The sequence below is a fragment of the Vigna radiata genome, chromosome 11, assembly GCF_000741045.1.
Source record: "Vigna radiata var. radiata cultivar VC1973A chromosome 11, Vradiata_ver6, whole genome shotgun sequence".
NCBI classification, from domain to species: Eukaryota; Viridiplantae; Streptophyta; class Magnoliopsida; order Fabales; family Fabaceae; genus Vigna; species Vigna radiata.
This window is the reverse complement of record NC_028361.1, coordinates 7,699,212-7,715,143: the sequence shown is the minus strand read 5'-3', so window position 1 is coordinate 7,715,143 and position 15,932 is coordinate 7,699,212. Positions and strand designations below refer to the sequence as shown.

Sequence of the window (15,932 nt, the reverse complement as noted above, 5' to 3'; positions counted from 1 at the left end):
GGTCCCACTTTGCCTTGTTCAAATTGCCTATTCATTGTTTCCACATTTTATATTCTCATTCGGCACACAAATTTAAATAAATATTCTTCAAAACATAAAACTAAAATATGCAATGTATAGCTTCACAGGGTAAACAAAAGGTTATTTTTCAGAACATTGATTATTAGCTTGACCAATTTAATGGAAGTTATTGTGTGTTAGCATTAACAACTGCAATGAATATTGAAATTATTACATCTCTGCAATTATATGGCAGGGGAGTTTTTTTGTTTTTATTCTGTCCATGTGTTTTTGCAATGACATACTTTTTCAAAGGAAATATTTTATAGCTGGGAAAATTTTATAATGAATTTCATTTAAATAATCATTTGGCATTTGTTTATGGGAACAGAAGAGTTATGGTAAATGTTAAATGATACGAATGTGGCCATGTGGGTTGTGTGTATCTCTCATTCTTGTTTGTCGTCTAATCCTTTGTGTTTTGTTTATGGGAAGGTTGTTTTATGAGTGAAGAAGAAGAAAGTAGAAAGATGTTAGAGTTCCCAAAAAGCCTTGGTCTTTAATAATGCTCTCGTGACTTTCTCTCACTTCCATTTGTCCATTGGTACAAGCTTCCCTCTCGAATCAAGAACACCCCTTTCTCTCATTTGTAACCAGAATCCACTCTCATTGACTTCACCCCAGATCTCTGTGTTTCTCTCTCTCTTACCCAACACATCTCATTTAGTTTCATTGCTGCTGCAAAGGTTAGATTTTGCTGTGTCTTTTGTTTTCAATTCTTGTTCCTTTATTATTTGAGTTGGTGAATGTATAAAGTGAGGTACTTGGAAGTGCGCAAGCTTCTGACTTTTTCCCATCTTGTACCTGCTGGTTCAATCTTGAAGCATTTCGCTTTCTGGGTTTGACATGTTTTTGCTGTTTGTTATTTGCTCTCCGTTTTTGAAAAAAATTCATGACTGTTCTTTGGTTTTGATGGTTTGGTCCGTTTGTGTTTGCTGATTAGTGTGGTTTTAAGCTGCAATTCAAAGGCTTTTCATTGTTGGTTGTGTTGCTATTCCGTGGGAGGTTTTTGGCTCCTTAGTTGTCACACATTAACATCTTTTATCTGATTTCATTTCAGTATAAATAAAGCTCAAGTGGTGTATCGGTGTATGTGGTGTAATTTCTACTTATGCTTCAGTTTTTATCGCGCAGCAGAGGACATAAAGGGGAACATACTTTGTTGTTTTGACTAGTTTAGCTTTGCTTGTCGGCAAGCAAAATGACCATTGACGTGCCACCATCCAGTGCCCATAGTGTTAGAACAAACAGATTTTCCTTTGGTTCTAGCAATGGCAGTGAGGCGACTCCATTACACAACTATGCATCTGTTAGCAATGGTGATGGCTATGATAGTGATGGCTCAAATTTCGCACCACCGTGAGTATCGTCTTTTCTTTTGGGTATATATTGGAGATTGCACAAATAAGTAACAGGTATTTTATTTGCATGTTGCAGTACACCAACAACCCTATCAACTGCTATTCCAGCAGAACTTGCTGGAGCTGTACCCTTGATTGATAAATTCCAGGTTGGACTATAGATAGGTTTCTTGAATAATTTTGCTGCTCTAGTAATTTGTGTTTCAACGAGTTTCGTCTAAGTTCCTGCATTAAGGATAGTTTTTACTTTATTGATTCAATTGACTGCATGGTCTTGTCATCACCAAGTTTCCATAATGTTGTTTGTTATAGGTGGAAGGATTCTTAAAACTGATGCATAAACAAATTCAGTCTGCTGGAAAACGTGGATTTTTTTCAAAAAGATCCGTAGGCCCCCAAGTTCGAGAGAAGTTTACATTTGAGGACATGCTTTGTTTCCAAAAGGTAATCAAATACCAGCATTTCTATAGTGTATGGGTAATTTTAGTTTTTGGTACGTGAGAAGATAACTTGCTAATTTCTGCAGGATCCAATACCTACATCCTTGCTTAAGCTGAACAGTGACTTGGCAAGCCGAGCAACAAAGTTATTTTTAATAATTTTGAAATATATGGGAGTTGATTCATCTGATCGTGTAACTCCATTAAACTTAGATGAACGAGTCGAGCTTGTTGGTAAATTATACAAGCAATGTTTGAAGCGTTCAGAACTCCGAGACGAACTTTTTCTCCAGATATCAAAACAAACGAGAAACAACCCTGAGAGGTATGTAAATTTCATTTGTATTGTGTGTTGTGCTTCATGTGTTATGCTAGTAACTAATACCCTTTTGGTCTGAATAAACAGGGAATGCTTGATTAAAGCATGGGAGCTAATGTATTTATGTGCTTTGTCCATGCCTCCTAGTAAAGACATTGGAGCATATCTGTCAGAGTATGTTCATAATGTGGCACATGGTGTGCTTGCTGATCCTGAGATTCGAGCCCTTGCTTTAAATACGTTAAATGCTTTGAAGCACTCTGTCAAGGCTGGTCCTAGACATATAATACCTGGACCTATCGAGATTGAAGCCATGTTGACTGGGAAAAAGCTTACAACTATAGTGTTCTTCCTGGATGAAACATTTGAAGAAATTACATATGACTTGTCAACAACGGTTGCTGATGCTGTTGAGGTTCTTTGAAACCTTTGAATGCTTATGTGATAAATCTACTGTAGGATTTAGGCATGCGGCATACATTTCTAACTGATGCAAATGAACATAACATATATGGAAGAATGAGGAAATTGAAATAGGACTGTAAAGTTCTCAGAAGAATTTTTTTTACGCAGTACGAATTTAACTATGATCATGACTTTAACAACCTACTGCTTTGCTGTCTTAGACATAGCTCTAGTTTGGATAAACTTCTCCATAAACATTTATAGGATTTATGGGGAAGAAATAGAGAGTTGAATGAATCAAACTTCTCCCAAGTTAAGTCCAACTTATATACTTCAGTTTTGGAGAAGTTAAATGAGAGAGTTCTTAAAAAAGGTAAAGTGTTTAAGTTTCTTTTAAACCTATGACTAAAATTTTTTCACCACCTTATTTTCTTCGTCCGCAATGTTTGTTAAGAAGTTTATCCAAACTTAGTAATAGTCTCTTTCTGCCTGAATTGGTTCTCGATTGCTTCATCTGTTTACTCTATCAAGTTTAATATCCTTGTATCCATTAACTTACATTTGTTTCAGGAACTTGCTGGGATCATTAAATTGTCAACATACTCGAGCTTTAGCTTGTTTGAATGTCGTAAAGTTGTTACCGGTTCCAAGTCGCCTGATTCTGGGAATGGCATGTTTTCTTACACTACGTGCTTGTTAATATCATTATTCTTACCGAGATCAGTAGTCTAACAGCTCTTTTGTTGTTACTCAGAGGAGTACATTGGATTAGACGATAATAAATATATCGGGGATCTGCTGGCCGAATTTAAGGCAGTTAAAGAACGAAGTAAAGGAGAAATTCTGCACTGTAAGCTAATATTCAAGAAAAAGTTATTTCGTGACTCAGATGAAGCTGTCACAGATCCAATGTTTTTGCAGTTGTCCTATGTACAAGTATGGCTTTTTTGTCTCAGTTGTATGAATGAATTAGATTATATCTAGTTATTATTGAATACATTACCTTAAAGATATTGATTGTTCTGCATGGATGTTTTGTTACAGTTGCAGCATGATTATATTTTAGGTAATTATCCTATTGGAAAGGATGACGCTTCCCAGCTTTCTGCACTGCAAATCTTGGCTGAGATAGGATTTGTTAGAAGACCAGAATCATGCACGTTAGTGATTTTCAATGATCAGGGAGCACTTTTTTTTCTCTCATGATTTTATCAAATGTCTGAGATTTTTGTATTGATCAGTGACTGGAATTCATTCCTGGAGCGATTTCTTCCTAGACAAATTGCAATGACTCGAGCAAGACGGGAATGGGAGTTGGACATTCTTTCTTGCTATCATTCACTGGTATGGCTGTTTATTTTTCTTTAACCTTTGGTCAGTGTTGAGTATGATCAATTTATTGCTTTTGTAGCTTATGTTATTCATTTTATTTCAAAACCATTCTCTGAGCATCTAACAAAGTCATTTTCCACTTATCATGGAAATCCATATTTGCTTGAACGAAAACTATTACATTTGATGAAATAGTATGGATTTCTTTTTGGTCTGATTTAAGATATTGCTCCCTTTACAGGCGCATGTAACTAAAGATGATGCAAGACAACAATTTCTCCATATATTGAGAACAATTCCTTATGGGTTTTCTGTTTTCTTCAATGTTCGCAAAATTGATGATCCTATTGGACTCTTGCCTGGAAGAATTATTTTGGGAATCAACAAAAGAGGGGTATGACAAACAAATGATTAAATTATAATCTTTATAAGGCTTAAAACTTCATGTTAAAACAAGTTTTAGTTTAATTGAATATTTTTTTATATGAACTATTATCAGGTCCATTTTTTCCGTCCTGTTCCGAAGGAGTATATGCACTCTGCTGAGTTGAGAGACATAATGCAATTTGGAAGCAGCAATACTGCAGTATTTTTTAAAATGCGAGTTGCAGGTGTTCTTCACATATTTCAGTTTGAGACAAAGCAGGTATTGGCATGTTCTTAGTTGTGGTGGACTTGGTTCATTCTTTTCCTCACTAAATCAATGTCATTATATCATTCTTTTGAAGGGAGAAGAAATTTGTGTAGCCCTTCAGACACACATAAATGATGTTATGCTGCGCCGCTATTCCAAAGCTCGATCTACCGTGGGTGGTTCTTTGAACGAGGACACTTCTACTAATTTTAAGCCTTCTAATATGGAGTTATATGAAAAACGTGTTCAAGATTTATCAAAACTTGTTGAAGAGTCTCAAACAAATGCTGATCAAGTAAGTCTAAGCTTCTAATACATGTTATTGGCTCAATTCAAATAGTCTTTTCTATTAGTTCTTAGAGAAGAATAATGAAATAAAATGAATTGAACTTCTCCTATTAGTTAAAATCAAGTTATGCACTTCAACATTTTGATAAGTTAAATGTGGCTTCCGAAAAAAGGTGAGATACAAGTTGGTTCTAACTTTGAGAGAAAAATTGATTTATTTGTTTATTTTCTTGTTAGTAGTTGTTGATAACTTTATCCAAACTAGCTCATAGTATGTTACGTAGGACATAAAGTAGACTCCAAACCGAGCCATTAAAACTAAAGGTCATTTCTTTTGAGTTATTTCATAGTAAAAGAAAATCCATATGGTTTATTTTCTTCTATTTGAAGAGTAAAGAATATCTCTTATCCCAATTTGGCTTTAGACTTTAGAGTTATGGCTTGTTTGGACGAGCTTCTCAATGGCTTTTTTGAGTTATTTCATAGTAAAAGAAAATCCACAGGGTTTATTTTCTTCTATTTGAAGAGAAAAGAATATCTCTCATCCTAATTTGGCTTTAGACTTTAGAGTTATGGCTTGTTTGGACGAGCTTCTCAATGACTCTCTAGGAGAGAAAAATAAGAACACAAAATGATATTAATTTTCCAATAAGCTTTGCTTATGCAAAAATTAAGAATAAAAATTTAGAGGAGTTTTAGCTTACGGAGAAGCTAATTTTTCTGTTTTTCCTCTTATTTTTTTATCCTAGAAGGACTTTATGAAAAATTCGTCCAAATAGGTCCGTAGTACAAGGCTCAAATTGAGTTTTACTTTTTGTACATAAAGAGAGAGACCAGTTTCTTGCATGAAATTATGTATATACATGATATATTGGAAGCACCAATCTTTTGATTTGGGGTAACAGTGTTTGTTTCTGCTTAAACTTTGGGAAATCATAGTCTGTTTTACCCTAAAAGGGCTATCGGAAAGTTGTCAAGCAAAGTGAATGTTTCTTCAAAATAAGCTGAATCAAACAAACATTCATTGAGCCACCCTTTTACTGTTGAGCTGTAAAATGCATGTCACAACTATTTATTGTAATATTTTAAAATCCTGTTGAATAGTTGCTAGAAAAGTTGCATCAGAAGCAAAAGCAGGAAGAGGAAATGCTAGAAGAATTAGATGGCTTAAAAAAGTCTTTAAAAGCTGATAAGCAGAAACTTGCAGAAGTTACTGATGACCGTGACAAACTTAGGTCTTTATGCCATGAAAAAGATAAGGAACTTCAGGTAAAGGTCTTAAATTTTCACGGAAGTGGTTTTATTTTAGTCTATTCATTACTAACCTGTCTTACTGATTATGCAATCTACTAGGCTAAAATTCTAGAGAAAAGAAACATGGAAGCACAGATGGCCAAGCTGAGTAATCTGGTTACTGAAAATGCCACCAAAAAGGACCCCCTTCAAGCAAATAACCAAGTAAGATGCTTCGTGAAACTGGCTGGTTATTCATTTGTTCTTTCCTTCCCGGACAGTACAGACATTGTCACTTCAATCTATAATTTTTGGACTTTGGTTGGTACCTAAGGTGTTGCAAAAACTAGAAGACGACCTAAAACAATGTAAAGGCGAGCTGCTTGAAGCTGAAGAGACTATCAAAAGCTTGAGAAGTGAAAAGTTGATTCTGGAACAGAAGCTATCTGAGTTTGAGAAGAACAGTGAAGAAGAGGTAACATAGAATATTGGAACTCTCTATTTTTCTAATTAAAATCCTTGTTTTTTAATCTAAGATGATGTTCATCAATGCCTTGGTGGTGTCCGTAATGCAGATTAGTTCTCTACAATGTAAACTTGAGAAAGAACGCAAGAATTTGAACTCTCAGGTGTATGACCTTGAACGAAAACTGGAGATGTTTAGACAAGAATTGACTGTGGCCAAGTCTACACTTTCGGTCAAGGACTCTGAATTGGCTGCTTTGAAGAACAATTTAGATGAACTAGAAGAATTGAGAGAAATGAAAGAGGTTTTGGTGCTCTTATTTTATTTTCATTTTTGTTAGAATACTATTGGCATTCACTTTAGGTGTATAAATTTAATTTTTTAATTTATAAATTGCTTTTTGCTACATTTAGGACATTGATAGAAAGAATGAACAGACAGCTGCCATTCTAAAGATGCAAGCGGTTCAACTAGCTGAAATGGAATTGCTTTATAAGGAAGAGCAAGTTCTAAGAAAGAGATATTTTAATACCATAGAAGGTGGTGTACAGAAAGTATCTATTCAGCAATTATTATGCCTATGTGAATGTTTTTTAGATTTACATATGTAACTGACATAATAACTACATTTGAATTTGATCCTTTATTTCAGATATGAAAGGGAAAATAAGAGTTTATTGTCGGTTAAGACCTCTTAGTGAAAAAGAGATTGCAAATAAAGAAAGAGATTCTCTTAATACTGTTGATGAGTTTACAGTTGAGCACCCATGGAAAGATGACAAGTCGAAACAGCACATATACGACCGTGTATTTGATGGTTATGCCACTCAAGAAGATGTATTTGAGGATACTAGGGCAAGTATTAGTATAACAAATTAAAGACCATAGTTGCTCTTTGATTTAGATAATAGATACATTGAAATAGATTTAACAATTTGATAACTCCTTACTTATGTTTTACTTTGGACATTTTCAATGCAGTACCTAGTACAATCTGCTGTAGATGGTTATAATGTTTGCATATTTGCTTATGGTCAAACTGGCTCTGGAAAGACCTTTACCATCTATGGAACTGAAAACAATCCTGGACTCACCCCTCGTGCCACTGCAGAACTTTTTAGAATTTTAAGGAGAGATAGTAACAAGTATTCTTTTTCCTTGAAGGTAACAATGGTGAAATGTCAACTACTGAATATTTCTGTGTTTTGTAAATGTGGTGTCACTAAATCCACTGAATGTGAATATATTTTTTCCCTTTGTCTTTCAATGTGTTTAATGTTGAGCAACTTAACCACAACACAACAGATCACGAGTTTTGCAAAAGTCTGTTTGTTGTCTGATATTGACATGGTTTGTATCTTTGATGCAGGCATACATGTTGGAGTTATATCAAGATACACTTGTAGATCTCCTGTTACCCAAGAATTCAAAGCGTTTAAAATTGGATATTAAGAAGGATTCAAAGGTGATTTTTCCTATGTTGTGAATGCAAATTTCAATTTCTAGATATTTTGCTCTTCAATGCAAATAATTCAGATTTGATCTTTTAAGGGCTTCGGGAGGTGTAGGATTACACAGTTTATAATATTCATGGATTTCATTCCCTAATTGTAATTGTTTTATTTTACTCTGATCTTAGGGAATGGTAGCAGTTGAAAACGTAACAATTGTGTCCATTTCTACTGTGGAGGAATTAAACAGCATAATACAGAGGGGATCTGAGCAGCGACATACATCAGGAACACGAATGAATGACGAAAGTTCAAGATCTCATCTCATACTATCAATTGTCATTGAAAGTACCAACCTTCAAAGCCAATCAACCGCAAGGGGAAAGGTATCATTATTCATTACCTTGAATAAAAGTATAAATACATCAATTATGGAACAGTTTGAAACATTAGTATTTGATGAACTTGAGTCATTATAGATGTTAATTTTGTTATTTGGATTTATCATACAGTTAAGTTTTGTGGATCTTGCTGGCTCAGAAAGAGTAAAAAAGTCAGGCTCAGCAGGTAATCAACTTAAAGAAGCTCAAAGTATCAACAAATCATTATCAGCACTAGGAGATGTTATCAGTGCTTTGTCTTCTGGTGGTCAACACATACCTTACAGAAATCACAAGTTAACGATGTTGATGAGTGACTCACTTGGGGGTAATGCTAAAACTCTCATGTTTGTGAATGTATCTCCGACAGAATCAAGCTTGGATGAGACACATAACTCTCTCATGTATGTATAATCTTTTTAATCTGTTTTCTTTAGTTAAACTTCAAAAGAAAAAAGGTTTCCATTGAAAAACTTCAGTAGTTTTAGGCCAATAATATGCAGAAGATAAAAAAAAGAACATGATTAAGCCAAGTTTTACATGGCTAATATTTTCTTTTCTTGTGTTTATATTGTATATGCTATTTTAGGTATGCATCACGAGTGAGATCAATTGTGAATGATCCAAGCAAAAACATTTCTTCAAAAGAAATAGCTCGACTGAAGAAACTGGTTGCATATTGGAAGGAGCAAGCAGGTAGGAGAGGAGAGGATGAAGAGTTGGAAGAAATTCAAGAAGAAAGACCAACTAAAGAGAAGAGTGATGGGAGGCATTCTATGTAGTAATTCTAGGCAAATAGGAACTCACAAATAGCTTCTAGACAGGGTTGGCCATTTTCTGCAATTCAGATTTCAGACAACATTGCACAGGCTTCATAGGTTGTAATTTATCTCAGATGCAACGTGTATAGTTGAATCATGTATATATATACACATATATTTAATATTTTAACTTGTTCTCATATAAATATATACATTCTGCAACAGGTTAAATTAAATCTTCTCAAGAACATCCAGTTTTCAATGTCTGTAGTCAAATTTAGTAGCAAAGGAGGATGTCAGTATTGAGGTTGAATGGTTTATGATTGAATTCTCCGATGGGATTAAATATTCCAAAACTATAGATCCTTAGCTGATGAAAAGAAAAAGTTTACTGTTTGGTAATTTTTCAAGCTTAGCATGGGAGTTTATTTGAAAACGGAAGTTTTAGTAAAGTTATGCCAACTATTTATATGATTATCTATAATTATGTAATTATTTTATTAATATTAATTATAATTATTATCTGTTCCTTTGTTTTATTTGTACATTCGATATAGTTATATTTATTTAATTAAGCTAATTAAATTATTTATTTTGTATTTATGTAAATATGAAATTAATTAATTGGTTATCTCTTATTAATCCATATCTATCATTACTAGTTGTGTTTGGGTAGTATGAACGATTTTTTTATTTTAAATTTATATTTATGATTATGTATTTATTCATGATTATATTTTTGTTAATTTATGTATTTATGTTTTGTTATTTATTTATTATGTATTTAATCACATAAGTAAACTATTTTGTATTTTTGTTTTATGTTGCTATAGTCGAACATTTTTATTTAAAAATGTATATAATAGCAAGTGGAACTTATTGGTTAAATTATCGGTTTGACTTCTTAGTCCGCACCGAAAATGGTGCCCTTTTTAATTTCCAAATGGCACATTGTATTTAATTACATAAATAGCATGGTTTTTAAAATAAGTAGAATTCGGTTTTCGAACTTTTTTAAATTAAAAAATAAAGAAAAGTAAGTTAAAATAGAAATATTTATCATAGTAATATCTTTTTGTAGTGTTATAGTTTTTAAAAAATAAATTTAAAATGCATCTTTATTTACATAAAATATATTACTTAATAAAATTTTGGTGCAAAAAGTATAAAAAAGAAAAAAGAAAACAATAACATGATTATAGTTAAAATTTGCTGAATTTATTTTTGAAGTTGTGACTGATTAAATTAAAGTTAATTATTAGGAAAAAAAAGTTACTATAATTTAAGTTTATTTTATGATAGTTGTTTAATGAAAATGTGAGCAGAACACGAGAGAATAAATAATACAAAAAGTAGGAATAATAAATTTAGTAAAGTTACTTGAAGTTTAAAAAGTACAGCAATTAGAAAAAAAAGTAATTCTCCTTGCATCTCCATGAGTTATGCATTTCCAAATTTCTCATAATACCCTCTGAAGCTCAATGAATTTTGTGCACATGATGCACCCCATCACGCCCTCCCTCATTCATTATGCTTCTTCTTTTTCTTCTCGTGTTGGTTTGTTGTTTGAAGAGTTGTGGTCCCTTTTTGGTTTTTCATAGTAACATTCAAGTGCATTTGAGGTTAGAACAGTAGAATACCCTTAATCAACGTTTGAACTTTAGTTAAGGGGTAGTTGGAGTTCCAACGTCGATTAAGGGTCATCGTATTTCGAAGTATGACTGAACAGTAATTGATGTTCAAACACTGACGACCTTTAACTGTAGTTCGAATGTTGGTTAAGCGTCCACTACATTTCGAACACCAGTTATAGTTGTGCCGTAATTTGAAATGCGATTGTCTCTGCTCGCAAGACCCTGAAGAAAACAACACACTAAGACACAGGGTGGATGAGTTGTAAAGAGAAAGGGAAATGTTGGGATAAACTTAAATTTTAAGGTTTTATTAATAATTTTGTTAGAATTTTATTTTATTAATTTTGGGTCTAGTAATATTTAGTTTGATTTGATAGAGATAAAATATGGACAGGTAGTTATATTTTCTGTTTATCTAGGTAGAATATTAATTTACGATAGATTAATAGATTTTATTTTTAAGACAACTGATATTATTTTTAGATTTTATTTTTATTTTCGTAATATTGTAAGTATCACGACTATTTAAAGTCCTTTAATTATCAATAAATAGTAGACTCAATTTTATAAAAATATGAGTGTGTATAGTGAGATTTTCTTATCAGTGGTATCATAGCTTTATGCTCTAAATACTGAGAGAGAGAAAAAGAGAGAGTAGAGAGTCAAACACCGTGAGAGAAAAAGTGAGTGCTTGGTTTTTTTTTGTGAGAGATGACAAAGGTATTCAATGGTATGAGTGTTCCAAATTGTCGGAAAATATCAATTACGATAATGGGTCTTTGCAGATGAAAGTACTTCTTGGATCCCAAGATGTATGAGACATAATGGAGGACGAATACAATGAACCTGCAGATGATGAGCATCAGACAGTGAACTAGATTGCTGCATTGAAAAAGACACGAGTGAAAGACAAATCGACTTTGTACTTTCTGTATAATGCAATGGATGAATCTGGATTTGAGAAAATAACTAATGCAAAGTCAACAAAAGAAGCATGCGAAATTCTGAAGGTGGCATACAAAGGAGATACCCGTGTGAAGCAGGTCCGAGTACAAGCTCTGAGAAGAGAGTTTGAACATATGGAGATGGATGAAAATGAGGGAGTTGCCGAGTTTATAACTCGAGTGCAGAAGATGGCCAACCAACTCGGAATGAACGCAGAAAAGGTTCCTCCTAACCGGGTTGCAGAAAAGATCTTGAGAAATTTGACAGATGATTTTGAAAGTATGTGGTCATTATTGAAGAGGCAAAGGATTTTTCAACTCTCACTGCGGAGGAGTTAGCTTGGTCATTAAAATCCCACGAATTGAGGAAGAAAAAGAAAAAGAGGAAACCCGACGATCAATCACTACAGGTACAGTTTGACTCGAATTAGTCTCGGATTACTTAGAGCCGAGGTCTTGGCGGAAGAGGGCGAGGAGGCCGAGGAGGCCGAGGACAAGGTGGACGTGACCGAGGTAATTTTGAGAATGATAATGAGGAGTAAACTGGTCAGAAAAATTGACGTGACCGAGGACAAGGAAAAGGTCGAGGAGACCAATCAAGAGTTGAGTGTTTTAAGTGTGGCAAGTATACCCAATATGCAAACGATTGTAGATCAACAAAGTGCTACAAATGTGGTAAGGCGGACAATATTGCAAGGCTGAAACAAATGGGGAGACTAATCTCCTTACTGAATATGCAGAAAAACTGTTGCTGACAAAGAGCTCGGATGTAGTGGACATGGAAAATTTGGTCTCAATAATGGATGAAGTGATGCTGGTAAAAGGTGCGACAAACATGGAAAAAGAACTCAAACAAAAAGATGAAGAGATTCATCGATAGGGATGCTTCTGGATGAAGCTAATGAGATTATGAATAAACAGATGGTTGGGCTTGAGGAGCTGAAGAAGGCAGATGTTGGACCATGTTTGAAATCAAAGACTGATGAGATTTCTACCAACTCGGTATGGTATCTAGATACTGGAGTAAGCAATTATATGTGTGGGAACAAGAACTTTTTTTATGAACTCACCAAGATGGAGGCCAAATTGTGTCTTTCGAAGATGACTCCAAGGTGGTCGTGAAAAGGTGTGGAACAATTCAACATATTCAGAAGAATGGACAAGTTGGAGAGATTATTTATTATGTTCTCGAGCTAAAGAACAATATTTTAAGCATGAGTCAGATAATTGAAAAAAGGTAATTCAATTTTTATGAAGAACCAGGTACTGTATTTAAAGAATAAGCATGGTCGTCTAACAACCCGAGCAAAAGCGAAGAAGAACCAGTTGTATTATATAGAGCTAAAAATCTTGGAGAGAAAGTGCTTGAAGTAAGGTATGACTAGCAAGAGCTTGGATAGCTCCAACTCAAATCTGATTGAAAGAAGCAAATCTAGTGTGGGATGACGCACATGGAAAGCCAAATGAAGGAAGGAAGAATTTAAGTTTATGGGAGAGTTTGTTGGAATAAAATTAAATTTTAGGGTTTTATTAATAATTTTGTTAAAATCTTATATCATTAGTTTTGGGTCTAGTAATATTTAGTTTAGCTTAATAGAGATAAAATAGGGATAAATAGTTATAATTTCTTGTTTATTTAGATAAAATATTATTTTATGATAACATACTCAACTTTAGAAAAATAATCGTTAGATTTTTCTATGAGAAAGGAGAAATACAAATAAAGACAATGAAATGGGGACTTAAAGGGGGAGACAAGATGGAGAAAGAGTTTTTTTTTTTTTTTGAAGGAGGGACAGAGAGTGTGGATTTTGGGGTGTAGGATTTGCTTTTATTTTTTGAAAAAGAATGTCAACAGTCAATGGGTGTTATTCCCTCCACCTCCCCACTTCCAACCTCTACCTCCACAATTTTTTTTTGATTTTTTTTAAAAATACGAAAATAACCTTTCTTTATTTATCCTTTCTATTTTTATTCATTTATTTTTTCTAGGCACCTACACCCCCACCCATCTCTTACGGATTCCATTTCTTCTTTTATTTCCGTTTCAGTTCTTGTTCTCTCCTATTTTCAATTCATGTCTTCTCATTTTTTTGTCTTTTTTTTTCTTTAATTATATTATACCTAATTATTTTTTTTCCTTTTTTCCCAAGAAAATCCCAAACAACAAAAAGGAAACAAAAAGTTTAATCATCCGGTACCAAAAAAAAAACAAAAAGCCATCATTTTCTTAAATAGAAAATGAAAAGTACGAATTTTAAAACTGGAACAGCTGCTTCTTCCCTGCATTGGAAAGTTGGAAAACAAAGAGCCATCATCTTTCTTCCTCACACAAACACCTTCAACCTTGCAAAAGGGTATTTATACATTATAGGCAGAGGAAACACACCTCACATCAAGATATTTTTCAAACAAAAAAAATTCATGTGTAGAAAAGTTGAATCATCCTGTACCACGTAAGTTTTCTAACGCAGTATATGCTCAAGTTTAAGAAGTCCATGAGGCTTTGGAATGCAAGGACAACGTTTTGGGTGCCGTGACGGAAGAGTTCAAAAGAAATGAGATGAGGGAGGAGAGAAGGACTGACGAGGAAGAGTTGGGCCATGAGAACGCTGTGAAAAAATATCGGTTCGTACAACGAATGTTGAGATCCGTTTCGTTTCTCTAAGAAGGTTGACATCCGTTTATTGAAGGGTAAAAATGAGATGAGGAGGTGCAGGGAGTACTCTGTGGGGGTGCAGGGAGTAACTCCCACAGTCAATTCATTTGTTTTTTTTATATTGCATGCATACAAACAGTCATAAGGACAATCTGAAGTTAAAGATACACGATGAATACCTAAAGATGCAAGAAGAACTTCTCTTACAAAAAGCACAACCAGCCTTCCGGTAGATCCTAATAACACATTCATTTCACAGTGTGTCATGTCATTAATATGTGATGTTAAGTCATTAATTTATAAAATGATACAATATGATTAGTTAAATAAAATCATTATTGGAACCACAACTGTCATTTGAGTATTAAAGTTAATAACTTTGTCATAGCATTATTATTTTTCTTTTATAATAGATATGCTTCCATTACAATTTACAAAATAAATTTTTCCATAAACTAATTTATCATATATTTTATAGATTTTTATTTCCAATTTTATAAAAAAAAAATTGTTTAATTTTTTTTCTCTCTTAAAGACTTACAAGATAAAACTCAAAAAACATTCAAGTCCGTATTCAACCGTAGGAATGAAAGTATAAATATATAAGTGAAAAAATTTTCAACATAAATTGCTGAACATATAAAAAAAATATGTTTTTACAACCAACAAATTTTCATATCCATCAGATATTATCCTTTATTAACCTTTGTTTTTACAAATACAAAAGTTGAATTTTTTATAATTATTTTATCCCTTATATTAAGTAAAAAGGAAAAGAGAACCCACCCTTTACCTTCATAGAGAGCAAACAATAACATGCAGATATGGCCCCTACCACGAAAAATATGAAATATAAGAAAAAAAACTAATATAAAAAAAATTAACTAAAAATATCTATATAAAGAAAGTGAGAATATAGGTGTGTAAGTGTGCAAGTGTAGTCCCTACCTATGGCGGAGAATTTCCCAGTAGTGATTGATATGGAGAAAATTTGTGAGGAAGAAGAGTTAAAGAAACTAAGAGAAGCATGTGAAAGATTGGGTTCTTTCAGGATCATCAACCACTCTATTCCTCCAACCTTAGTGGCTGACATGGAGAAGGTGGTTGAAGCTCTGCATGATCTTCCTTTGGAGGTCAAGAAACGCCACACAGAAGCCATTTCTGGTGGTGGTTACGTCGGACCAACTCTATTCATCCCTTATTACGAGGCTACAGGAATCTATGACATTTCTTCATCACAATCTATGAACAATTTCTGTTCTCAGCTTCATGTCTCTCCTCAACAAAGGTTTGCTTTCTTTCGTCATTTCTCTCTTTCTTGGAACCAATTTCTGTAATCCTTTTCTTTTTTGGAAAATCTCGGCACTTTCAAAGTAGAGGTTAATGATGGTTTTACATTTAATTGAGAGTCTTGTAAAGTGTGAAGTGTTGCTGATAATATCTTGCTCCTCCTAGGCAAACAATGGAGGCATATGGAGAAGCTGTTCATGGTTTGGCAGTAAAAATAGCACAAAAGATGGCTGAATCTCTTGGTGTAGTCGAAGGTGCTGATTTCGAGGACTGGC

General features: G+C 33.7%; 2 protein-coding genes across 2 annotated transcripts in view; both read left to right on the top strand.

The window, feature by feature from the left end:
• The first annotated feature begins 428 nt into the window (after positions 1-428).
• Positions 429-9,320, top strand: LOC106777740 (kinesin-like protein KIN-14I). The gene is made up of 24 exons (XM_014665472.2): positions 429-746; positions 1,121-1,419; positions 1,498-1,570; positions 1,734-1,865; positions 1,948-2,186; positions 2,268-2,595; positions 3,156-3,255; positions 3,340-3,521; positions 3,630-3,745; positions 3,827-3,929; positions 4,159-4,311; positions 4,417-4,563; positions 4,646-4,846; positions 5,944-6,108; positions 6,193-6,297; positions 6,407-6,547; positions 6,648-6,842; positions 6,952-7,078; positions 7,191-7,393; positions 7,520-7,702; positions 7,908-8,003; positions 8,178-8,375; positions 8,502-8,773; positions 8,959-9,320. Exons 2-24 carry the CDS (start codon positions 1,262-1,264, stop codon positions 9,149-9,151), a joined length of 3,810 nt encoding a protein of 1,269 aa, XP_014520958.1. The 5' UTR covers positions 429-746; positions 1,121-1,261; the 3' UTR covers positions 9,152-9,320.
• A 5,816-nt stretch (positions 9,321-15,136) lies between these two features.
• The window catches only part of LOC106776701 (2-oxoglutarate-dependent dioxygenase DAO-like), a 3,149-nt gene continuing 2,353 nt past the window's right edge, over positions 15,137-15,932 (top strand). The window contains exons 1-2 of the mRNA XM_014664180.2: positions 15,137-15,655; positions 15,823-15,930. Coding sequence (XP_014519666.1) covers positions 15,318-15,655; positions 15,823-15,930 — 446 coding nt within the window. The 5' untranslated portion in view covers positions 15,137-15,317. The remainder of the gene's footprint in view (positions 15,656-15,822; positions 15,931-15,932) is intronic.

Bases quoted from the DNA above. Each gene is read 5' to 3' on its own strand.
- LOC106777740 (XM_014665472.2), top strand. From the start codon at position 1,262: ATGACCATTGACGTGCCACCATCCAGTGCCCATAGTGTTAGAACAAAC. The intron at 1,420-1,497 runs GTGAGTATCGTC...TGCATGTTGCAG, and splicing joins GGCTCAAATTTCGCACCACC to TACACCAACAACCCTATCAA. The intron at 4,312-4,416 runs GTATGACAAACA...AACTATTATCAG, and splicing joins TGGGAATCAACAAAAGAGGG to GTCCATTTTTTCCGTCCTGT.